Genomic DNA, 25,965 nt, shown 5'->3' with positions numbered 1-25,965 from the left:
TGTGCTTGGTTTTGCAACATTTAGGTAAAATATGCTCTGCATATCGTACTTTTAATTAGATGAAGGTAGGCAATATTAAAAAAAAATACGTTTTCCCATAATCTTCTTTGTAACAGTTGGGGACAGCTATGAAGCCAATGAGGATGTTGCTAAATGGATTAGACATTTCTTTCAAAATATTTTACACCCAGTATGGCTCAGTGGTTGAGCATCAAACTCTGAAAAAGAAGGTCACAGTTCAATTCCTGGTCAAGGCACATGCCAGAGTTGTGGGCTTGATCTCCAGTGGGGGGCATGCAGGAGACAGCTGATTAATGATTCTCATTATTGATGTTTCTATCTCTCTCTCCCTCTCCCTTCCTCTCTGAAACCAATAAAAAAAATAATATTTTAAGCATCACTATAGTTTTTGGCTAGTTGGGGACTCCAGGCTCACATGTTCGCTGGGTTGGTACTAGTATAGAAATGGTTACACTGGCACACTCCAGGTCCACACAGAGCCAATGTTTACAATGCAGCTCATCTAGATTTCCTCTCAGACCAAACTCTCTGCACATTCTTCTATCAGAGTTATTTTATCTACATACAACACCAGTTATGAGTACTGATGTACTAGCTTGGTCACATGTTAGAATCTGTCCATTTGAATTTCTATCTAACCATCTGTGATGGATCCATATCTCAGGCTCATGGATGTTCTTTTTTATTGTGTTTATTGGGGTGACACTGGTTAACAAAATTATACAGGTTTCAGGTGCACAATTGCACAACACATCATCTGTACACTGCATGGTTTGTTCGCTACCCCACTTCAGGACCCCTTCTATACATAAGAGATGATTGTTTTCACAGGTAATGGGTAACTATCACACACAGCTCATTTCCCTATCCAGTCACTCAGTCATCAAAAAACATCTGCACTTTAATCATACACTGGGATGTGCAATTTTATCTTCATTTTGAAATGGGAAATCAAAACTGGGTGAACTTAAACATCCTAATGTGCATGAGGTCCTAAAAATAATTAGTAGATCATTACCCAAAACATTTTCCTCCTGACCCAAAGTCTATCAAACCACAGACATGATCTGCAGACATTTACCCAAAACTGTCCATTTATGTTGTCAAATCTAATAAGTGTCACTCACTGGATTTTAAGGAGCTATTTGGAAGCAAAACCCCATGGGACCTAGCATTCTCTGACACTGTACGGCCCGCCTTCGGTTGTGGATGCTCATGATATCCATTATAGTTAACTCAGTCTGACCCAGGAAAAGGGCACTGTCAGTCTTTCGAAACCAGCCAAACGTAAGATGATTGACATGTGTCATGTCTTTCTTTCCTCAGTAATGTGTTGCTAAAATAACATATCTACAAATACCTGCTTCTATTTTCTTAATAAAGCAACTAATATTTGAACAACTATTGGTGAGCTCTCCATTTTTCAGAATTCTATTTTTTCAAAATAATTACTTTCAACCTGGAAGTACTCATATAGTGATATTTATTTTTCCATTACAATGAAATCATGAAAGAGAGCATAAAAGGACTGCAGGAGATGGGAAAAGCTCCACTCAAAACCCTGAAAAGAAGGGGAGGTGGAGAGAAAAAACAAAAACAAAAAGCAACTAGAACTGTCCTACTAGTTCTGGGAGCAGAAACGAGGTAAAATACATTCTGGCTCTTTGGGAATGATAACAGAACCATAAAAACCTACTGAGTAAAAGGTTTAAGATTATCTCTAAACTTTTCATCACTGGTTGTAAGCATATGCTATATGGATGCTGGCCCTTATTAATAAGAGAGAAATTCAAGTCTTAGCAGGCTTATATTCAGTAAAGCAATGGTTGGCAAAAGGACAAATGATGATAAAGTTAAACTGGTTTGTTCAATTATTAAACATTTATTCAGTGATACTCACTGCAGGATGTTGTGCTAAGTGTTGTGGGAAAAAACAATCAAGAAGATAATTCATATAGGCAAGAAATTCTTAACCTACTCAAGAAGCTAAAGCATATATAAAAGTACCAATAATACAGATCTTTTCTATTTATGTAAATGTCAGCAGTTTTCACCCATTTACCTACGTCAAAAACCCCTAAGCCAACCTTGATTTTTCTTCTCTCATCTCATCTAGCCTAACAAGATAGATGAGAAGGGATGGACAGTGAGTGAATGTGGGAATGAAAGAATAAATTATTTCCATTGTCCCACAAGGACATAAGTGCCAGAAGAAGTGTTGAGAATTAGTGGAGAGACAGGGAAACATCAATCAGATATTCAAACCTCAGAGGGAAGGTAGGGAAGAGAGTGGGTAAGGGGGAGAGATCAACCAAAGGACTTGTATGCATGCATATAAGCATAACCAATGGACACAGAAACCAGGGGGGTGAGGGTATGAACAGGAGTGGAGTGTAAGGGGGCAATGGGAGGATAAGGACACATATGTAATACCTTAATCAATAAAGAAAAAAATGTAAACACACACACACACACACACACACACACACACACACACACACAAAGAATTAGTGGAAACAGCTAATAGGTAGACACCAATGGATAGAACCAGGAAATGTTTACAACTACATAAGTAGAATAGACGGGAGGTATTAAAGCCAAGAAATTACTTTGAAAACATGCTCACAGGAAGTCATCTGCATCCTGTGGAACAGAAGAATGAGACCACTATCAAGAATGAGAATAGGAGCAATAAATATTTACATGAATTGAAGGAGAAAAAGGTCATCGGAGAGAGAGAAAAAGTCAGAAGCTATTACTAACTAAAAAATATGACAAAGATAATGGCCTATTTGAGACTATGTAATAATTTATAACTAATTTAAAGAACAATTTAGAAAGACAAGGCTTAAAGAAAAAAATAAACTTTATTATCTAGCATTTCTAATGTGTAATAATTTAGCCTTTCAGCTATAAAGTTAATATTCTGAGACTATTTTTAAAGTATTTAATAAAAATACAAGAACATTAATGATATTGTAATGATTTTAAAAGCCATTTATTCAGTGTAAGCAAAGGTGATAAAAATAAAAGTAAACATTATGAATGTATCAGTAATGTACTTTAAAAGACAGTCATTGTTGAATATACAATTTAATTCAGATTAATGACAATTTGGACCCATAACTGATAAGTAAAAATTTTAAAAATATATTTAAACTCTTCCATAAAAACTTTAAAGGAAAATAAAATCACACATAATGCATATAAACTGTTACCCCTAGCTGGTAATCTTGTAATATAAAAATAAATCGAAATTTCTTTATATCTTGCTAAGGGCTCATAAGATATTTTGTAGCTCACATGTCACATCCTGTCACATCCTTATTCTACAAATGGCATATTATCACTTCAATGTAATGTCCATTCCTATTCAATTAAGGGGTTTGTAAGATCCCATAACTTGGAATCAGAGAAATCTAAGTTTGCACCTGAGTTATACACGAATAATTCTGTGATGCTGGGCAAATTACTCAAATTGCATGTGCTGCAATTTGTTCACAGATGGGCTTCATAATGTCCATTCTTTACAGTGCTTTTATAAGAAATAAATGAAATGGTGTCTGTATATTGTGGCTGGCACAGGTTAAACACTAAAAAAGGGGTATATGTTTTATCAGCAATAGGAATTGTGTTAGTTTTATATTGTGTAACAAATTATTATAAACTTAGCAGCTGGAAACAATATATATATATTGTTTATATATATATATATATATATATATATATATATATATATATATAAAGTTAATATATATATTATTGATTTTTCACAGAGAGGAAGAGACAGAGATAGAGAGTTAGAAACATCGATGTGAGAGAAACATCGATCAATTGCCTCCTGCACACCTCTCACTGGAGTTGTGCCCGCAACCAAGGTACATGCCCTTGACCGGAAGGGAACCTGGGACCCCTCAGTCCACAGACCAATACCCTATCCACTGAGCCAAACCGGTTTTGGCAATACCCACTTCTTAATGCACAGTTCTGTTGGACAGAAGTCCAGCATGCCCTGGCTGGCTTCTCTGCTCAGAATCTGAGGCTGAAATCAAGGAGTCAGCTGGACTGTGTTCATTTCAGGGGAAGAATCAGCTTCCCACCTCATTCAGGTTGTTGGCCAAATTCAGTGGCTTGCAGAGATCCTTGTAAAACTAAGGTCCCCCTTTTCCTTGTTGCCTCCCATGGCTCATGTCTGATGTCCACATTCCTTCCCACGTGGCCCCCTCCAGCCAAGGAGATCCTCCTTCAGGTCAAAACCATTTTCTGGTTCAAATCTCCAGGACTTCATTTCTGACCACAACAACCAGAGTTAAAGGTCACATGTGATAAAGTCAGCTCCACCAGGATAATCTCTCTTCCTTAAAGATATAGTGCCATATATTGGACTTTTGTTGGATTTGGGGATTCTTATTCCTGATGGATAAGACAAAAGTCCTAGAGAAAGATGCATCTCTTGGAATGCCCACTCTATCACAAAATAATTGTGAAACCATGGGCAAATCATTGGTCTTGAACTCTTATTTTCTTACTAGAAAAGGGAGGATCATTGAATTACCTACTTCATAGGCCAACTAATAAATATTAAATCACTAGAGGCCTGATGCATGAAATTCATGCAAGAGTAGTCCTTTCTTCCCCCAGCTGCTGGCACCAGCTTGCCTCTGACACCCTGGACCAGGTTTCCCTTGCAGCCCCAGTTTTTTTTTGTTTTTTGTTTTTTTTTTCAGGAAGGTCATCCTGGAAGGATATCCAGTCTAATTAGCATACTATGCTTTTATTTTATTATTATAGATAGGTAGCATGTTTAGTGTAATACCTGGCACTCAAACCATGAGAGACATTATTATTAATTCATTATGACTATATTATAATTTATGTTATAACTAGTGGCCCAGTGCATGAAATTCATATGTGAGTATTGTCTCTAGGACTGGCCTGGGATCAGGGCCATCTACCCTGATTGCTAGCAGACGGCCCTATCTCTGGTTCCCCATTTGCCATCAGGCAATCGGAGCCTGCAAGCTGAGGAGGGGAGACAGAGAGGTTAATCAGCAAGCCTCAATCAGATGATTGGGAACTGCAGGCTGGGGGCAGCTCCTGCATTGAGCAACGGCCCCCTGGTGGTCAGTGTGCATCACAGTGACTGGTTGTTCCACTGTTCAATCCATTTGCATATTACCCTTTTATTATATAGGATTATTATGTAGGATGTTCAATTAGATAACCTCTGAAAGACCACTGAAAAATTTAGAGTCCACTTAAAGCTAATAATAGTTCTGCATGATCTCAATATTGAAAAACACTTTAGTCTTATGCTACTCAGGCTTTTGAAGTACATTTTTGTTTTTTGTACTGGTTTCTATCATTTGCATATTGAGGTTCTTCCAGAGCTTTCATTTTAACATTAGAATGCAGTGGCATATGCCCTACAAACAACATTCTTTTGTTCAACAACCATTACTCACCAAGTCCCCGATTCAGCAATAGCGAGGGCTACTGAATTAGTCCATTTCACTATATTAATTACAAACTCATCCTAACGGTTCTAATTTTATGTGGTACTGCATTTAAGGCTCAACAGGACAGCTGAAACCATATACCAATCAACACAGTTTCTGATAGGGATGACTCATGGTACGGAATGCCGGAAGTACAAATCACTAAAATTGAAAGACAAAACTGATTGTTAAATGCCTAAACTGAGCACCCAAAATAAGTAGGCATGCAAAGTACAGCTGTGTCTATGCATTTTTAAGTATATGATTGTTGGATTCACATACACAATCAATTGGTAAATAGTGAATTCTAGGTACTGCGCCAGGCCCTGAGGAGACACAGTAACAAACTAAAAAGACATGGCTTCTGCGCCTCAGCTGTTTAGTTTCACTCTCCCCAACCATTACTGTCACAGAGGTCTGAGATTTCAGACTAACGATCCAAAGACTATCTCCTCTTCAATATCTGCAGTTCAGACGATGGTTTCCCAGCCCACATTCCAAAGCTCTTTATTCCTGCTAACTGGGAAAGAAGCTTTTAAAGACACATCAAATCAGTTGTGTCAAAAGAGCATAACAACTTCATGAAACACGCTATGTAAGTTACACACAAAATACTGCTGCTGAATTATACATATCTTGAAACCAGATTTGACCAGGGTCACCAACATACTAGTATTTTATCTGTCACTACTGAAGATACGTTACACCCTGAAAAATAGGTGCCATTTGCTAAGTTGCCAAATATCTCCAGTTCTTCTACTTCTGATAAAATGGTAGAGTTGACTTCCCTGCCCCTTGAAGCTAAGCATGTTTATATGGCTTCCTTTGAGCAACAGAGTGAGAGCAGAAATGATGTTCGGTCACATCTGGGAAGAAGCTTCGAGCGATAAGATGACCACATCTTTTCCCGCCACAGTCATCAGCAATGTTTTAGACGGTGGAGGTCCATCAGCCTGAAACTCTAAGTGAAGACAATGTGCAGAAGAGCCCAAACTCCACACATTCAACCTCAGTGGACAGTATGGGTCATGAGCCAGATAAACGAGAGAGCAATAAACTTGATTGTTGTAAGCCAAGAGCAGTTACTACTACATAAGCCAGTTCATTCAGATTAATATACCTGGTGAACAGGTCCCCAACACTATAACAATGAAAGCTCAGAACAGCGATGCAAAAGCCCTTTTTTGAGGTTATCCAAGAAAGTGCCAATGAGATTGATTTGGTAACAGACTGATCTTATCATACATTTTACTTTTTGTGTTGAATTAAATAGATACAAGTAAAGTACTAGGAGGGAATGGAGGAAGGCACCATAATTTCTACCCAGAAACTTGGAGACAGATGATTCAGTCCAGTGTTTGAACAACCAGAACCAAAATCAAGAATATTTGAGGAAATGCAGATTCTTAAAACCAAACCCAAACTGATGGGATACTTGAGCATTTGTTAAACTTGTATTTAACATGTTATGCAAATGATTCCTTCATGGCCTTCATGAGAAATATTGATTTAGGGCCAGAGGCTGCAAAGTAATAAGGCTCAAGTGTGTCTTGTTTGAGAAGCACATGATTTCGTTTGTTTTCATTTGGGTTAGGATTGTTTAGCCTTTAAAAGTTAAGAACCTTCCCATTAAATATATATATATATATTTCCAACGACTTTTAAAAAATATATTTTATTGATTTTTCACAGAGAGAAAAGGAGAGGAATAGATAGCTAGAAATATCGGTGAGAGAGAATCATAGACCAGCTACCTCCTGCACACCCCCTACCGGGGATGTGCCTGCAACCAATGTACATGCCCTTGACCGAAATCGAACCTGGGACCTTTCAGTCTGCAGACTGATGCACTATCCACTGAGCCAAACCGGTTTCAGCTCCAATGACTTTTGAAAAATTATTGGAATATCTGGCAACTCTCATCTCAAACACTTACATGTCAATCATCAGGTAAAACGCAGCTCCCTTCACACAATGAAGGCACACTCCCCAGTTCTTCAGTCTCTATAATGTCAACCAACGCATCCCTTTATCTGCCCTGCCCAAACAAAGCATAAGGGTTTGGTTCCCCTTATTCTGGTTTTTGGACATGGTTACACATACCAGAGATTATGTTCTGGGAAAATGAAAGTCATTGAAGAATGCTGAGCAAAAGAATTACCTACTCAAATGTAATTAAAAAGTAAAAATCTGGTCACATAACAAATAGGATAGAATGAAATTTATATACTCAAATGTTTTATGGGTTGTGAGGTGTTTTTTTTTTTTTTTTTAGGGGTATGGAGGTCTTTACTATTATTTAATGGCCAGATAGATAATTTGACTTTGACTAAATGAGATTTCTAACTAAATGTAGAGGGCACAATCCCTTTAATAAGAAAACTGTTGCTTGGTTTCAAATCCTGTCATCAATTTAATTTCATTTTCAATTTCTATCAGGAATTTCAGCCTCAGGTGACCAGATCTGCCACTATTAGAAGCGAGAAATCCTCATTTCTAAATTTTTAACATTAATTGTTTATTTAAAAGCAAGCTGGCCCACCAGATGGATGTCTGTGTATAAGAGGATAGCACAACTAGAATCAGGAGGCTAGAAAGGAATAAAGATAATTTGAAAAGTTATTCTCAGATGGATTTTGAGTTATTCTCTTGCAACTTGACAAATAGGGATGCCACTAACCATGCAAGAGTACTACAGAATGAAAAGCAGTTTTAGGTGGCAAATTTTACTTTCTAGAGTTTGAGAAATTTCATGTATGAAAAAACACAGTTTATCATTTGTCTATTCATCTATTCGACAAATACCTTGATTACTACCTACCTCTGAGAAATATTAAACATTCCTGGGCTAGAGCAACACCCAAGCAGTAATAAATGTCTGCCTTTACAGATCTTACAGTCCAATCAGTGGAGCACAGAGTTACAAAAGAGCACAATGATTTGATGGGTGATTTGCTCAATAGAAGTGTGTGTGTGTGTGTGTGTGTGTGTGTGTGTGTGTGTGTGTGGTGCACATGTTATTCATATAAGGCTGCTAGAAAGTAATAACATCTGAGCTAGAACCAGAAGAAAGAAAAATGTGTTCCCAACAGAAGCAATAGCCTGCCTAAAGGCCCACAGGCTAGCAAAAGCCAGATGCATTAAAAGATAAACACTGAAAGAAGGTCAGTGAACTCAGTCCCCTCTGTGCGAGATAGTGATGTGTAGTGAAAGATGAGGTCAGAAGAGTGAGCAGAGGCCAGAGCCTATATGCACCACATTAAATTCTCCGGAGCAGATCCTGAAAGTGATGTGTGGTCACACAAGGGTGTTCATCTGGGCAATAAGGAATGACTACATCAGAAAACAGCACCAGGACCAGAGACCATGCATGTAGAGGTTAATGCCTGAGGTTAAGGAATGAACAAGGACCTTATTTTCTATTCATTTGCCTAGGGAAATCCTTCAAGTGGAAAGCAATAAGAGTTGAAACTACAGAAACTAAGGAGGCACATATAAGAAGAGGGAAAAAGATACACAGGAACCGAAGAATAAAACAGATGAAGAATGGTCAAGGAACACAGAATCGGGAAAAGAGAAGTGAGTTCCAAGAGGAGCCAGATCTCTGACATCAAACAGAGCATTCACAGGGCCTCTTCTCTGCATTTCATTCCATTCTCTCTAATGCACCACGGGCTTGTACTTGGTAGCCTTAGCTGAGTACGGCCTTGCTCCTCGGTATAGCCCAAGGACTAGCAGCATCAGCAGCATCTGGGGGCATATTAGACGTGCAGCCTCTTAAGGTCCAAAAGGACAAACCAAATCAAAATCTGCATTCATTGTAACTATCACCATCTCGGCAATTCATAAGCAATTCAACTTTAAGTACTCTGGATGTATCTTATCATTGTCACTGATATTTTTCATGTGTCAAAGCAGGAAATTGAGGCGTAGAGCAGTTAAGTAACTCTTCCGTTAGCATTAGTAGATCTGGTAGGTTTTGCTTGCAAGTAACTGGCTGAATTTCCAACTGATCTTCCTTGTCAGAAACCTCCAGTTTTGTTTAGGGCAGGAATGTGCCCAAGCCCAGGAAAAACACTTCTTTTCTCAGATGGTCTCCCAGCAGGAAATAGCTATAAGATAGAGGTGGAAACCAGCTGCAAGTTTTGGGAAGGGGTATTTTTCTGATGAAATGAATGAATGGAGCTGGTGCCTTCTCATCCTTTTACTCTAGGCTGGGTCATGGAGATGATAGCTAGAGCGGCAGCGGCCAGAACTAAACACGCAATAACAAGACATAGAGAAATAAAGTCTGGGTTCTTGTTGTCTTTTAGAACTCAGTCGGGGCTAACAGCACCTACCTCTAGACTTCTTTTGTTTGTGAGAAAATTTGATTCCCACAGAAATCACTGTAGATAGACGTGTTTCTTTCAAACACATCCTTAAATGATGGAGGCTACCATGATTTTTTCCTATCACGTATAGTTATTATTCTACCCCAATGTTAGGGAGGAAGGCTTCCTTTGTTCCCCACTGGCTTCCCTGGGCACTATAAAAAGTCAGCGGGATTATTGTGCCTTCTTCTAATGCCTTCGGACAGAAATATGTGAAGTGTCACACCACCCTCTACGAAAATGACAGGTCACAAAACCATTCCCTACAGGGAAAGGATCTGATGAAGAGATACGTGTCTTCTGCCCGACAAACTCTCATACTCACTCACTTAAACATGCACCTGCCCACTTTCCTCATCCGCTGATAGATTTTGCTTAACCTCCCAGCTGTTCTGAGGCAGCAGGGGCAGTGGCGGAAACTGCAACTGCCCCCTGTGCCTGAGGGCAGTCAGATGTCTGAGTGTGACATGCCTGTATTAGAAGATGTCACTAAAAATGGCAAGGAGGAGATTGAGTGTGGCAGCAGCTAAAGGAGAGTGACAAAGGCTGGCAACATCTGTGTAATAAGCAGAACTGCATCAAAATGTAAGTATCTCTGTCCTGAGTTAACGACTGGGTCCCCTTGGAAAGCCTACATGACTCTTGCCCAGCCAGCATGGCTCAATGGTTGAGCATAGACCTATGGACCAGGAGTTCATGGTTCGATTCCTGGTCAGGGAACATGCCTGGGTTGCCTGCTTGATCTGCAGTAAGGGACATGCATTCTCTCCCATTGATGTTTCTATCTCTCCCTCTACCTTCCTCTCTGGAATCAATAAAAAAAAAATATTAGAAAAAAAGGAAGTATACATGACTCTCCATGCTAAAGCTATGAGTCATAAGACCAGTTTGGAGGCAGCCAAAAACACCTTCAAGAGCCCTTCAGATTATCTGAGAAGCTTCAAAGAATGCAAGTTGAAATGGATTCTTCTACAGCAATATTCTTACTACTTCATCTTCCTGATACTCTCCTTTTAAGACTTCTGACACTGTCATTCTGGTTTATACGTTTTAAGAATAACAAGTCATGTTTGATATTTAATCTCTTTTAAATGGTGACAAACTTTATTATAGACAGTAATATGTTTCTATTTACTATTTCCTGTCAGTTATCTTGATCTTCTAACTATAATGGTTATTAAGGCAAAAGCTACTCACAATGCTAAATGAATATTCAGCTTTAATTTTTAGTGATCTAGGGATTTACTGTAAAGTTCTAATACAACATCCTTTTAAAATGGCTCTACATTCACCCTTTATAACATTTCACCACCTAAGCTACCCCATTTACTCTCTTGAGATCCAAAGCTCCAACTCCTCTGGTTTGCGTTGGGCCATTTTTTTGCTATTCTACAAAGCACAGTCTTCAGCCTCACATTCTTTGCTTTGATGATTTTTCTCTCACATGCCCTAGATAACTAATTAAATCTACTCTCCTATATTCCCCTCTTCCTGACGTGAACACCAGCCTCACAATTCCATTTTCTTTTAATTAAGACTTCTTCCCTCTTGGTATCCAAATTTTAATCTTCCTTGTAAATCTGCCTGGCGTTTTAGTTCACTATTTTTTATCTTAAGATATTGGAGAGCTGCTCCATGCAATCAAGGTAACAAAATTAATTTGTTCCATTTACCGCAATTCCCTGACTATGGCAGATTTGCTTAATTCTATGGAAGAGCTTTTAAAATATTCATATAATTGAAAAATTTTGGACTCCCCAACCCAAATTACTGAGCAGTATTTTGCTTCAAATCTAAAACCTTCTTGTGAGTACATTGAAGTCAAGTGGAAACCTTTCATCTATTTCTAAATGTCTCCCATGACATTGTTCCCTTCCTCCGACCACTCCTCCAATTCAGGCCTGGAGATCTCTTTGCCCCGGAAAGCTTTTAATGCACACCATTCTTAAAGCACTGGTCCTTTCACCTTCTTAATAAAAGGCAAAGGCTTCCCCAATACTGACTGAAATACTTTTAGAACCACTATAAAACATAAGGTAGATAATGGACTTGGGAATGCTATTAGGAGACATTTATAGTTCTTATCCTTTCTTCAACCTTCTTAACCTCATGACATATCTCTACTCCTCTACTCATAGAAGAAATTCACTGAACCACTCTTTAGATCATATTTCTCAAATATTTATAAAATCTAATAGACTTTACTAACCATCTCCTTCAAATAGTTGAAAAAACCAGTATCTTAATTTTGGACATATATTTTTCTGTGAATACTAAATCAGAAGAAGAAAAACCTTACCTTTTTCATTATGTTTTAAATCAAACTCATAATTTGCTAACTGATAATATCTTCTGATACAGATAGAATGATCCCATACACATGTCTGGGACAATCTTTATGCCATATTTTTCATTCCTTCCCCTAACAGGGAGCTGACATCTGAATGTTATTAAAATGTTTATAAAAGGGATGTTTTTATAACAGAATACTATATTTTTAAAATTTTATCTGAAATCATGTTTTAAATATTAAAAAAAACAAGTAAAATGTAAAAAGATAAAAATTTACATCTCTTAACATGTCAAATTAAGGTAAATATGGACTCATACTTTCCTACATGCTAATTTTTTTTTAATTTTTGAAAACATAATAAAAACTTAGAAAGATTTGAAAACTGCTACCTATGGTAAGTTACCTAAAATTAGAAAACCTAATGGGGATTCTAAGGGACCAATTTCTTATGATAAGTTAATTTCTCTAATTTGATGAGCTTCTACATGAAATCTTTTTTAATTTAAACATTAATTTCACTCTCTTCATTCCTTACTCTTAAATGATAAAATATGTACCTCAAGGGATAGGAGTATATCAAGTTAAAAACAAGTTTTCAGAATTCTGTTTTATCAGGAATATTAAAAATCCAAATACTTATTATATTACATTTCATGTCACTTATTTTCTTTATTGTATAGGACATATCTAGTTATTATTTAACTCATCTGCAGCTGAAAACAAATTAAGAAGGACAGAAAATAAGTTGACCTTAAAAAGAGAACTGAGTAGTATCCAGAAGTTTCCATAGGAATTAACACTTACTTTCTTACCTCTGGGAATGCCACACAACAGAAACACTCTCATCACCCCTACAGCAGACATGTTCTCTGATTGCTGTTTAGTTCCACAGATAGCGTATCTCTCAGCCTGGTAGTAAATATACCAGAAATCACTCCTCCTTTCTGGGATAAAACTTACATTTAAATAAGAGAAATATAGGATGTTTATAAAGTATTCTTAATTAAGAAGGGGGAAAAAAAGAAACGAATGTTTAGGATACTCAAAAGGCATAAAGAGCCAAAATCTGGTGTGATAGAAATTTCTGCAATGATTGGTTCTTCTTCTTCTTCTTCTTTTTTTTTTAATATATTTTATTGATTTTTTTTTACAGAGAGGAAGAGAGAGGGATAGAGAGCTAGAAATATCGATGAAAGAGAAACATCAACTGGCTGCCTCCTGCACACCCCCCACTGGGGATGTGCCCACAACCAATGTATTATACATGCCCTTGACCAGAATCGAACCTGGGACCTTTCAGTCCGCAGATCAACGCTCTATCCACTGAGCCAAACCGGTTTCGGCCAATGATTGGTTCTTGTTCACCGTAGTATTTAAAGTAGGACCCAGCCAATCTTTGGCCCTAGTAAGAAGAGCTGAATAAATGAACTCTGCATAATAGGAACAGAACTATACACGTTACAAGTATCAGTGAATTCTCACTTTTCTAAACTTCAATAGTATGCTCTTATAATGGGACAATGTGTTCTAGTGTTTCAAGTTATATTAACAATTATAGTGTATCTACCTTATCTGTCCTCCAAGGAAGGTCATCCCCTGGAGGCCATCACTACACGTTTCCATTGTAATACCCTACAAGTGTTTGGAACATAGGAAGTTTTCAATAGACATGTGTTAGGGAAAAGAATGCTAGAATAATTTCATTTGACTCCTTTTATGCGGATACATTGAAGAGTAATGAATTACTGACAGGCCAAGCTGTTTACTTGGCCATCCCCACTACTAACATAGATTTCTACAATATGATTGAGCTATAGCAATAAAAAAAAATAATACTAACACAAATGGATCAGTCATGCTTATAGTCAGTTTATCCACTGTATGTTTAAAGAGGAGGGAAAACAAAAAACACTTTGGTTGCACTTGAGTTTAAATGCTAGAAGGCAAACAATACAGTAGGTAAGGCATGCTGTGCCTAAAAAAGCAAAAACAACAATCCCTCAAAATTATGGTTGAGGGCAACACCTTTTTAGAGGCCATGGTTGAAAGAAGAAACTGCTATTAGCCAAAAATGTTTTAAGGGAAAAATAAAGCCTTAGTGTTAGATCACTAAAACATAGGTAGTATTCTCTGGGTCACATACTTCAGTGAGGTTACTTGAATTTTGCTGGAGAGATGCTATTTGGGAATATAAATTCCACCAAGCAACCTAAGGCACAGTATTGCTTCCATGTACTCATTCTGCCTTTCCTGTGAAATAATTGCAAGCTACATATCTAGTTAAAACAACAAACTAGGAAAATATTCTGCAAAATGACCTCACTCTAAACATTTCAGAATAAGTCTCTAAGATTCTCTGATGATGAGTGGGCAAGCAACACGTAGCGTCAGTGAGGGTGTGCAGAAACACTAACATGTTCTTTAGTCTTGCCTTGACATGTTAGAAAGGATCCAAATAAAGGTGCATAACATTCCCATATTGTAGTGTTTGCATATGTGTGAGTGCATATGTGTGTTTATGTGTGTGTGTTTAACCTAACATGCAGTGTTCTGAAGCCCATGTGATTTCAGTGCCAGAGGGAGAGCAGCAGACCAGGCGACAACACCAAAGGAACAAACTTTGGAAGGCTGGCCCAGAGTGTCAGTCTCCCCCAGAGCACCTTTCTTTTCTTTCTTTCTTCTTTCTTTCTTTCTTTCTTTCTTTCTTTCTTTCTTTCTTTCTTTCTTTCTTTCTTTCTTTCTTTCTTTCTTTCTTTTTTTCTTTCTTTCTTTCTTTCTTCCTTCCTTCCTTCCTTCCTTCCTTCCTTCCTTCCTTCCTTCCTTCCTTCCTTCCTTTCTTTCTTTCTTCCTTCCTTCCTTCCTTCCTTCCTTCCTTCCTTCCTTCCTTCCTTCCTTCCTTTCTTTCTTTCTTTTTTAAATATATTTTATTGATTTTTTTACAATAAGTAAAGGAGAGGGATAGAGCTAGAAACATTGATGACAGAGAAACATTGATCAGCTGCCTCCTGCACACCCCTACTGGGGATGTGCCAGCAACCAAGGTACATGCCCTTGACCGGAATCGATCCTGGGACCTTTCAGTCCGCAGGCCGACGCTCTATCCACTGGTTTCGGCACCTTTCTTCTTTCTATGTTTCATGCTTTCCACAAAATAACTTTAAATAAGTAGGAAATGACAAATGACTTGATATTAGTCATTTACACTTTTCCTGAAAGCTATTTACACCCTTGTGTGAAATCACCCTAACTCATTTCCATTTTCTCACTCATCAAATAACCAAATGAGGCATTCCCATGACCTTTAGTTAAACTCAAGAGAGTAGAGAAGATCTGGTGGTAAGGAGTGAAACAATCTCTTGAAATTTTCTGATGCCAAGGCTTATTCTGAAAGTATCATCCCATGAACACTTCTAGGAGCCCCAGAACTCTAAGTCAGATGGGAAGATAGACCAGAATATATCCTACAAATGTCTGGAACATAGGAAGGCTTCAATAGACACGTGCTAGGGAAGAGAATGCTAGAATAATTCTTGGAGAGCATCAGCCCCAATTGCAGCTGCTGAATGAGGTAAATTCCAAATATCACAGCTTTCCAAGCAGAGTCCCCAATACCTGGAGTTTACATTCCCTCCATTTCAGATTAGAACTTATTGAAAGTTGAATCTCCTCCTTTGTGGTCATCCTGCAGCCCACTTTCCCCCTTTTTCCTCCTCAATTCTTTAGAGATCACAGATCCCTCCATATGCCTCCACCACCCCTCACCTCATACAATGCTGTCAATTATTAGGCATACACCCTCGAGTTGCAAGACCCAGAGATTCTGGCATTGAAGAACCTTGCCCATCTCCAGTTAGGTTGGTTGATACACTTATTCCAGTTTTACCTCTCTAACTAAAATCACCACTGATGTCTTATCATGAGCTTTCCCCCCCTGTAAATATAGCTTTGCTCCTACATGTAAACTTATTATCATGAATTGATGATGCCAAGTTGTTACATGTCATGATGATAGTTATGAAAAGCACTAAATATGTCATACCTCTTTTGTAATAGTTTTTTTTAACAGAGATTCCATAAATATTAATGTGTCTGTCCAATGCAACTAATTGTATAAGACAAACATCTTCCTTTTTTTTTTAAAGTGTGTTATATGAGCCACAATTTTATCATTTTTTAGGAGTCACAGCTGTTATAAATTAAGTAAAACATTAGGTGATGCCCTCTATTGCATTCACAGGAGTAATGTAATGGGACCAACAATAACAGTGATAATATCAATAAGTATTGAGGTTTTAGTCTGCATGTCAGAAACTGTCTGAAGGATTTCGATTTAAAAAAAATTAGCCGAGACTGGTTTGGCTCAATGGATAGAGCGACGGCTTAGGGACTAAAGGGTCCCGGGTTCGATTCAGGTCAAGGGCATGTACCTTGGTTGCGGGCATATCCCCAGCAGGGGGTGTGCAAGAGGCAGCTGATCGATGACTCTCTCTCATCGATGTTTCTAACTCTCTATCTCTCTCCCTTCCTCTCTGTACAAAATCAATAAAATATATTTTAAAAAATTAAATTAAATCCAAGTAAACCAATGTCACATAATTTCCTCTCATTGTACAAATAAAGGAGCAAAATCACCGAGAGGTTGAGTAACATGCAAAAGTCTTGCAGTTAATATATGGTGACAACAGAATTGAAGTCCAAAGATGTTGGTATCCAGAGGCACTGATCTTAACCATTATTTAGAGTAATAATATGATATTTTGAGGTCAGACTCCTCTTAGGTTCTGGAAGAGACCAGATTTTTCTATATTATTTTTGCCACTGAATAGCCTATACTTTATTTTTGTAAATTTGAGAGTAGTAAAATGCATAGAACATGTTAGCACCCATCTCCTGAAAGCCTGAGTATAAATATCCAAGAGTGAAGTTGAAAATTCACCCTCAGCCACTAAGTCTATGACTGTATATCATGTTTTTCATGTCTTTAAGCTGAGAGGTTTCAGAATATAAAATGAGAGAATGGGGTTGGGGGAGGAAGAGGTTCTTCAAAACAGCTTTTGAAATGCAATTAAGCATGGTACTCAATCCAGATTTTCCAGACTGAATCTATAATTTAGATACCAAGCCTTGTCATTTCTAATAGTTGTCACAGTTTAGCATTGTGGATGTTAGCTGTCAAAATATACAAGGCCTGTCTACACATTCATTTTTCCAATGACCCTGTAAAATTCATCCAAAAAAACAAATGTTGCTCCTTTCATTCAGCTAACAATTGGAAAGCCTTTTATGGAATAAAAATAAATGAGCCATATAATGAATTTTAGCTCCAATTGCTAAAATGAAGACAAAAGGGGGAAAAATGATTCAGTTATTTGTTCTAACTAATCTGAATGTGTGGTCTTGGTAGATAACATATAAAGGCAAACCCATCTCATGTTTCCAGGCTCACAAGGAAGTAAACCAAAAAAATGCACAACACATACCAATATTTTCTGGTCAGGATTTTAAAGGATAGATTATATTCTCCTTGAAGAACTCTGCTATTCCTAACAATATAATACTTATCAAGTGCATGTCACATTATGCTTTCTTAAGAATTGTCATTTCCTTGAGCCCTACATATTCCTGTGGGACATAAACAGAGTAAGAACTTCTCCTTCCATTTTACAGATGAGAAAAATAAGTCACAGTTCAGATAAATGGATCATCCGAAACCACAGCTTGTTTATGGCAGAATCACATCTCACATTAAATTAGGAGTCTGAGTAACAGGTGGAACAAAGATTCCAATTCACCAAGAGTTCGGCCTTAAATATGCTGAAAATAAGAGTGAAAGTCTAATGTGGTAATTGAATGACAATCGCTCCATTTTTTTTTTTTTAAGAATAAGTCCCATAGTTGATTCCTTTCCCAAGAGCATACTAAAATAAAATTACATAAATAAATACAATTAATATTTATTCAAGATCTGTTCAGAGAAGTGCTTACCCATGCTTGTGAACTAGACAATAGGTGGGCCAAAACCCCTGACCTCAGTGAGCCTAAATTCTAGCAAAACTGACAAAAATAAGCAATTGACATAACATTAATGAAGATATAAATTATCTTGTATTTATGTGGTTGGTCAGGACAGGTCTCATTGAGAAGGTGAGACCAATGGCTATGTGTCCCGGTGTGCATAAAAACAGAAAAGAGAGCCAGTGTGACTGCAGCAGCAGCAGCAGCAGCAAGGAGAGCTGTGTGAGAGGAGGTCAGAGGGAGAACAGAGAGGCAGATCCTGCAGGCCCTTGGAGGCCAGCACAAGAAACCCCAGCTTAATTATGAATGAAGTGGAAACCAATGCAAGGTGTTGAGCAGTTGAGTGGCATGGTCTGACTTAAATTTTAAAGACCTATTATTAATCATTAAATATCTTAAAATTTTATCACTCACTATATTGCATAACCTTGGAGATTATATATATATGAATCCCTTCCTTCTCTCAGAATAAAATACAATTATTTTTACAGAAAATACCAGGGCTCAGAATGTCTAAGTATTTGTCTAGATAAGATCTAGTAAGCAGCACAGCCAGGTGAAAAGAAGAATTTTTCTAACTCCTGGTCCAAAACTGATTGTTCTTTCTTATGTATTCATTTATATGAAACTCACAAAGGAAAGCAAATAATAATTGAGATTAATTACCCAAATTATTCATCAACAGAGATGCTCAGCTTGATATATTAAAATAGAATCAAGCCCATTTTTTCCTTATTAATTTCTGGGACATAATGATGCAGTAATTTCCCTGAACTTTCTATTTGGAATGACATATGAACATTCAGGCTAATAATTTTGGATGCAGAAGTAACCATAATAATAATTTAAATTTCCAACATTACATTTAGAAAGTTTTTCAAATTATTTTAGTTATTCTTATTTATTAACTCTCTACTGTATACTAGCTACTGTACTAAATTCTTTGTATATGCCATTGTATTTACTATTCATCAAAACTCTTAAGAATATTACTATAGTAATCTCCTTCTATACAGGACAAATATGACCCAGAGAGGCTCAGTGTTCAAAGGTTATAGGACTGTTCAGTACCAGAACCAGGATTTTTCTTGAATCCCCGCAGTCTAAAGTTCCCTTCACTAAGCAACACTACAATTCTGCAGCATGATGCTCAACATATCACTTCAACATGGTCATCCAGATATGAGTAGCTCCATTTTACAGATGATTAACTGGTCACAGAAAAGTTAATCAAGCCATCAACATTTATTTTACCGCCACAATATGCAAATCAATATTTAGTTGCTGAGGCACACAGGATTTATGATACAATATCTTGCCTCAATGAGCTTGCAATCTTGTTAAAGTAACAAGAGACACATAAAGAGGTAATAAATAATCCAACATAGCACATAATAAGTACCAAATGAGATATAGAGCCAACAACTGCTAAAGAATTTCAAGAGAGAGAAAATTGAATCTGGGTGCTTCAATTTAGTTATGAAAAATCTTTCCTAAAGAGGAATAGTGTTGAGGTGGACTTTATAGGAAAGGTAAAATTGAGATCATCAGAGAGGATGAGGAAAAATAATTTCAGTGAGAGGCGGATAATAGGACCAAGGCCATGGGAGAAGACTGGAATGAATTATCAAGGGAAAATGAACCTGATGCATTTGAAGTGTAGGACACATGAGAGGAGAAACAAAAAATGAAACCAGAGAAGCAGACTGCAGAAAACCTTTATTGGCGACTTAGATATCTAAGGGAGGAGAGATAGAACTTTGTGGAACTGCTAGTGTGTGGCACCAGTTTTATGGATATTTTTTGTTTATGTGACCCTATCATCAAACCTATGAGCTATAGCATGGCTACTTTATTTATTTAATATATTTTATTGATTTTTTTTTACAGAGAGGAATGGATATAGATAGAGATTTGGAAACATCAATGAGAGAGAAACATCGACCAGCTGCCTTCTGCACACCCCCTAGTGGGGATGTGCCCACAACCAGTGTACATGCCCTTGACAGGAATTGAACCTGGGACCTTTCAGTTCACAGACTCTATCCACTCTATCCACTCTATCCACTGAGCCAAAGCAGTTAGGGCACATGGCTACTTTAAATAAAAGGAAGCAGAGACTATCTGGCCAAGGCTTCGCTTTGGGTGTGGGTGAAGCAAAAACTTCAATCTAGATCTATCTGCCTCCAAGGCCCACATTCTTTCCACTACTACTCACTGCCATCTACTGCAGGCAATGGGGAGCCACACAAGATATATGATCAAGAGAATAGGGTGACATATAAAAGCATTGTAAAAATAAAAGAAGACAAATAATATTACCATCTTACCTAATAATAGACAAACATGTAAATTGACCGTACCTCCACGCCACCTGCCAATCAGAAGTGATATGCAAATTAACCCAGCAAAGATGGCGGTTAATTTGCATACACCGGTGCTGAGTGATGGGGGTGGGAAGCTTGTGTTGTTGAGATGATGCAGGTGTTCTGCTCCACCCCCAGTCTCTCAGGGACTCTGGGCAGAATGGGAAGGCGGGGCTGAGCTGAAAGAGGCAGCTCCAGGGCCTGAGGGGAAAGGGGCTAGGTCAGAGTGGAAAGGCAGTGCATGCAGCCAGGGAAAGGAAACCCTATTCTAGCATGAATCTTCATGTATTGGGCATCTAGCGTGTATAATATCACATAAAGTTTAGGGAACAAAAACACTAAGCAAGGAGATCCATTTAATCCATTATATTAACCCAAATAATATGGTGACAGGGATCTATATTTGAGTCTTGACAATAGCAGTAAAAATGAATGTACGAGATATTACAAAATAAATATAAAGAGATAAATGTCCTGCAACAAGTAGTTTCTACTACTCACCATACAACTACAGTGTAATTCTTTCTCCTAGAGCCTCAGAGACAAAAGCCAAGGTCTATCTCAAATATTTTTGACAGCATATAATTTATTTAAAAATAGTAAAACCTATGGCTTAGAAAAAAATCTACCTTAGTGCAATCTACCTCTCAAATTTCTATCATGAATTCTGAAAGCCTTATGTTAGACATATTTCTATTGTATATGTTTGGCAATAGTTTATGGTCATGTATGCTAACATGGACAGTAGTACCTTATATTCATGAACATTAGACATGTAAATTACTAAGGAAATATTCTGTTCCTTTCTGTCTTCTTTTTCTTTTGGAAAACTAAGTGTATATTAGTCAACTGAATTATTTGTGAGAGATACAATGTGTCATAATTCTGGTCATGACTCGTATGTCTTAAAATGCAAGGTGCTTCTCAGGATTCAAATAACAAGCAAATAGCAATTAAATGGCATTTGTTTAAAAACAAGTTGTTTCTTTTCTGGCTTTTTCTGATTCCCAGATAATTAAAAACCATTCAGTTTGCTAAATGTATATAAAATTAAAAACCACCTACATTTTTCAAAGAAAATATTTACATAAACATGCAGGCACTTAGTCAATTGCCTTTCAAGGGATTTAATATTGCTAAGTTGCCAACCTGGTAATAACCAGGCTAACTATATAAATCTTGGATGAATACCAAGTGTTCAACTAATTTGTCTTAATTTTGAATTAATCGTTAAACATCCTTATAAGTACCCCACACATGTGACAAATGTGTACACGCAGACATATCTATCTCACGTTAGAAGGGATGAATAACAATATTTTGACTCAGAACCCCTACTCTCATGTAATCTCCTTAGTATCTTCCAGCTATGCTGAAGGATAATTAAAATTTAACATATTAGCCGAGCCTAATTTTCTTTACCTTTGTGAATAAAAATAGATTGTTTTTCTGAGGTGAAAAAAATGAAAGCTTACCTTTCAAGTCAAACTGTGTCACAGCCCAGTAAGTGTAGGCCTACAGCTAACATATATGGGAAATATCTTTGAAAGTTTCAGGAATGCCAAACCTGTGCTGCATTTTAGAAATGCCACATGCTGCATAAGAAATATCATCACAGAATCCTAAAAAGAGTATGTTTTGAAATACAACTCAGACCCTCTATTGTTTATGCAGCTTATTTTTGCATATCTATACTAGGCATCTGTAAAATGTGGTGAGGGAATCCAAAGATGTTACAAGCATTTCTGCCCAGTAATGTTATCCTTTAGCATACTCTTAAGAATACAAACTGAGCTATTATAAATGAACTAATTGAAAAGCTAGTCACGCCGAAGGACAGGACTTACTTTCTATTAACTATCTTTTTTTTTAATACATAAAATACACTTATACATAAAATATATCAAAATATACATACTGACCTCAACTTCTAAAGGCATTATTTCATGAGAGTTTAACAAGAAAGTAAAAATATGTTTACCTCCGAGTCCTGGTCTGAGCCGATTATCATAACCATCCAGGAGTCTGTCTAGAATTCTTGTAAAAATGGTGATGTTGTTTTCTGGCCCATCTTCTTGGATGTTAGCCAGCACCAACCTAAAGAGATAATTTTACAAACTGATACATAGATATATAAATACATATATGCTTTCTGCAAGTACCAACATGCTCTTTTTTCTTGATTTGAATGTTAAGGCTCCCTATTAGTACAACCCATTTTCCTCTCCTTTTCACTTCTATAAATGCCACTATGTCTATGGGGAAGGTAAACATGCTGTGGGAAATGGGGACTACTATTAAATACCAGATTATTAGAATGTTTGGTGTCAACATGTTTCCAGATATCTACTACTCAGCATTGTGGTGTGGGTTATCCCTTCCCCACCCCCCCTAAAATCCATTCCCTAGAATATGTTATGATTGTAGATGATCACATGCAGACACTATTAATAATGTTATTTCAACTACAATAATCAAAGGGTCTTCTGAAATCATTCTTCAGTGACTGGAATATTAATTGAGAAAAACATTGCTTCCTTCGAGGCACTAATTTTTCTCCGTCTGCCCCATGAATGTCTTCCTTTTGCGCTTTATGTCTTTTTCTCTTTTAAAGCAAGAGGATTTCCTTGCTTTGGGTATACCTCCACCCAATGGCCAAGTGCAATACAGACATCAGGGGAACTCTGCTGGCTGCATTCCAGGCTCTGTGCAGCCAGGAGGTGGAGGTGGGCTCTGGAAGGATCACAGCACACACAGCAGCAGCAGAGTGCCTTAGAGGAGATCCTCAGGCCTGGACTTGGGGCAGGGGAGAGATTAGGGGTCCCCCAAAGATTCAAATGCCCAGCTGCTTTTGTAAGCCTGTGTGTGGTAAATTTGTAGAAAGAACAAATGGTCTGGAAATATCACAGGAAAAAGCGTTAAAAACAGTGGTTTTTCTCCATTATTTGTCCATCAGAAAGCCAGAGACCTGCTTTGGTGACATCCAGCAAATTGGTGCAAGAAGCAAAGGATGTATAAAACAGAATGTCCCTTTCCACTGCCGTTTTTCCCAGGATGAATCAGAGATTTAAATTATTGGTCAAAAATAAATAAATAGAGAATCTTTTATATAATAGAATAAAATACTGGCATGAGCATTACTGGTTAAATAGAGAAGAGAAAACCAATAGTGAGAAATACGGTTAAGCTGAGGATTTTAAAAGATTAGTAATTGACCATCTTTGTTCATTCCTTTAAACTAAAAGGTTCTAAATAATCTGCATGCCGAGCAAGGTGTATTGTGTAAAATATCATTCACAGAGTCCATTTGCATTTAAATGATTATGCAGTTAATAGTTAAAAATAGTCACAATACATCAAAAATTGGTAACCAAACTTAAAATATTGTCTTGAAAGCAGAGAAACTATTAAAACACCAATATGAAGATAAGCATTTTAAAATTATGTAAGCAAATTAGTTCATACCCTCCAGCCTCAAGCTTCTATTAATACATTGCCTTAAGCTAATTTTAAAACCAATCACTGAGAGTCATAAAGTTCCACATAGAGATTTTCAGTCAAAAGTGTTTTTTAATCACATGTTACACTTTCTTTCTAAACCCAATATTAATGAGATATTCTCCAAGTAAAATAAGTCTTTGTAAAGAGATTTTTACTCAATTCTAGAAAATATTTTCATATTTGGAAATTGTTTGGACAGGAAAATGGAAAAATTTGAGGGAACTAGAGATATAATAAGGCTTTTTTTTTTTCTTAAAAGTAAAAGGAGTAGTTACATGAACATTTTGATAGATCTTATATTTTATGTCCCCTGTTATTTTAAAAGCATACTAAAAGCAATAAGTAAAAGATGCCCATTGGTGATAAGCAATCAGAAAAGACTAAGCTATGATGAAGTTGCTGAAAGCAGTAAAAATGATTTCATGTTTGTAGAACACAGGCAAACAAAAAGTTACATGTTTAAAATCAGTACTCTTTATGATAGTAACCATTTTAAGAACAAAAGCTATCCAAATGAATAATGTAAAAAGTTGATTAATAAATCAAGCTTTTATCTTATTGTTTGTGATTGTGAAGTTGTGTACTACCTCCACCTAGAGGCTTAAGACTCACATATCATTTAGGTTTTCTGTGTTGACTAAAAGAGCCAAGACCATTAAAAAAAAAAAAAAAAAAAAAAAGAGGGAGAAAAGCAGAAAGAAAGAATCTAAGAAATAAAGAAAGAAAGAAAAATTCATTTAACACTCAAACCATTTTAGCTTGTGCATTGTGTGTGGCTTAAAGGAAAACTGTTGACTTCTTCAATGAATGTTGTTATGATATGCATGTAACTTAATCTCTTCAATTCCTTGCAAAAACATGCCCTTCAAAGGGTATCATCTCCTTTGGTGATTTTTTTTAAAAGACAATATTTCTGTTCACTTTTGCATTGATAGCTAAAAGCATGAGGCAGTGAACTTTTTATCATCCCTGCCACTACATAGTTCAGTTTCTTGGTACAGCCTTTCTTCCTTAGAAAGAACACTGCAAAAACACTATAGCTTCTCAAAAGCCACCACTACCCCAATGCCATTTAAAAAACACACCTTCACCCTGAATTAAGAGTCAAATATAATAAGTGCCTCACCTGATTGGGTCCCACATGAAGAAAACAAGAAGCAGTAACTGCATGTTGACCATGTTCAATCTCATCCTCATTGCAGCTCTTGGAAAGCCATGAAAGGAAACCAAAACAACAATAACAATTAAATTCAGGCCCACCACCCAAATAGCCCCCAAACTCTGCCACTGCGGTTGGTAATTGGATATCACGCTATGGAAGCTATTCCAGTGGAATGAGTGTATTATGGTAAGATGACTGGGTGAGCGAGGGCACTGTTCTTACTTCTTCCCTTTCCTCTTTTTCCTATTTATTTATTTATTTATTTATTTATTTATTTATATTTGACAGGCAAGATGATCAAGGAATCACACTTTGCCCATCCCCAGCAAACACTGTTCTGTGCTCACCCAGAGCGACACCTGAATTAAATAACACACGCAGGACCCTGAACTGACACATGAGCTAGAGAAGAGTATGGGCTGGAGGGGAGAATCCAAAGGGGGTGGCGGGGGGCGGGGTGACGGGGGACTGGGCACTTCCAGTCACCCTCCCCTTAACCGAGACCACCTCCCCGCGATCAAGGCGAGAAAAGCCAGGGAGGGGGCCGCCAGCCCACTTTTCCGATTGTTAATTATTTCCAGCTGCAGCCCTCGCGCCTTCACCTCTTGGCTCCCTCTGAGAGAAAGCAGCCTCATCGCCCTCCCTGCCCATCCTCAGCTGCCAAAGACCACGGCGTCTTGGAGGCGGTAGCCAGGGGTTAGGAGGCTCAACTGCTGAGAAACAGCCGCACATTTGC

General features: G+C 37.4%; 1 protein-coding gene across 3 annotated transcripts in view; it reads right to left on the bottom strand.

Moving 5' to 3' along the window:
* GABRA2 (gamma-aminobutyric acid type A receptor subunit alpha2) overlaps nucleotides 1-25,276 on the bottom strand; it is a 96,919-nt gene extending 71,643 nt beyond the window's left edge. For all 3 annotated transcript variants that reach the window (XM_045572908.1, XM_036417229.2, XM_036417237.2), the window contains exons 1-2: nucleotides 25,194-25,276; nucleotides 22,548-22,663 (exon numbers count right to left, since the gene is read on the bottom strand). In XM_045572908.1, the coding sequence (XP_045428864.1) occupies nucleotides 22,548-22,663; nucleotides 25,194-25,264 (187 nt within the window). In that variant the 5' untranslated portion in view covers nucleotides 25,265-25,276. The remainder of the gene's footprint in view (nucleotides 1-22,547; nucleotides 22,664-25,193) is intronic.
* Between the last annotated feature and the right edge of the window lie 689 nt (nucleotides 25,277-25,965).

The sequence above is a fragment of the Pipistrellus kuhlii genome, unplaced genomic scaffold (assembly GCF_014108245.1).
Source record: "Pipistrellus kuhlii isolate mPipKuh1 unplaced genomic scaffold, mPipKuh1.p scaffold_m20_p_1, whole genome shotgun sequence".
Taxonomy (NCBI): Eukaryota; Metazoa; Chordata; class Mammalia; order Chiroptera; family Vespertilionidae; genus Pipistrellus; species Pipistrellus kuhlii.
The sequence above is the reverse complement of the archived record's forward strand: the minus strand, read 5'-3'. Positions and strand labels throughout refer to the sequence as shown.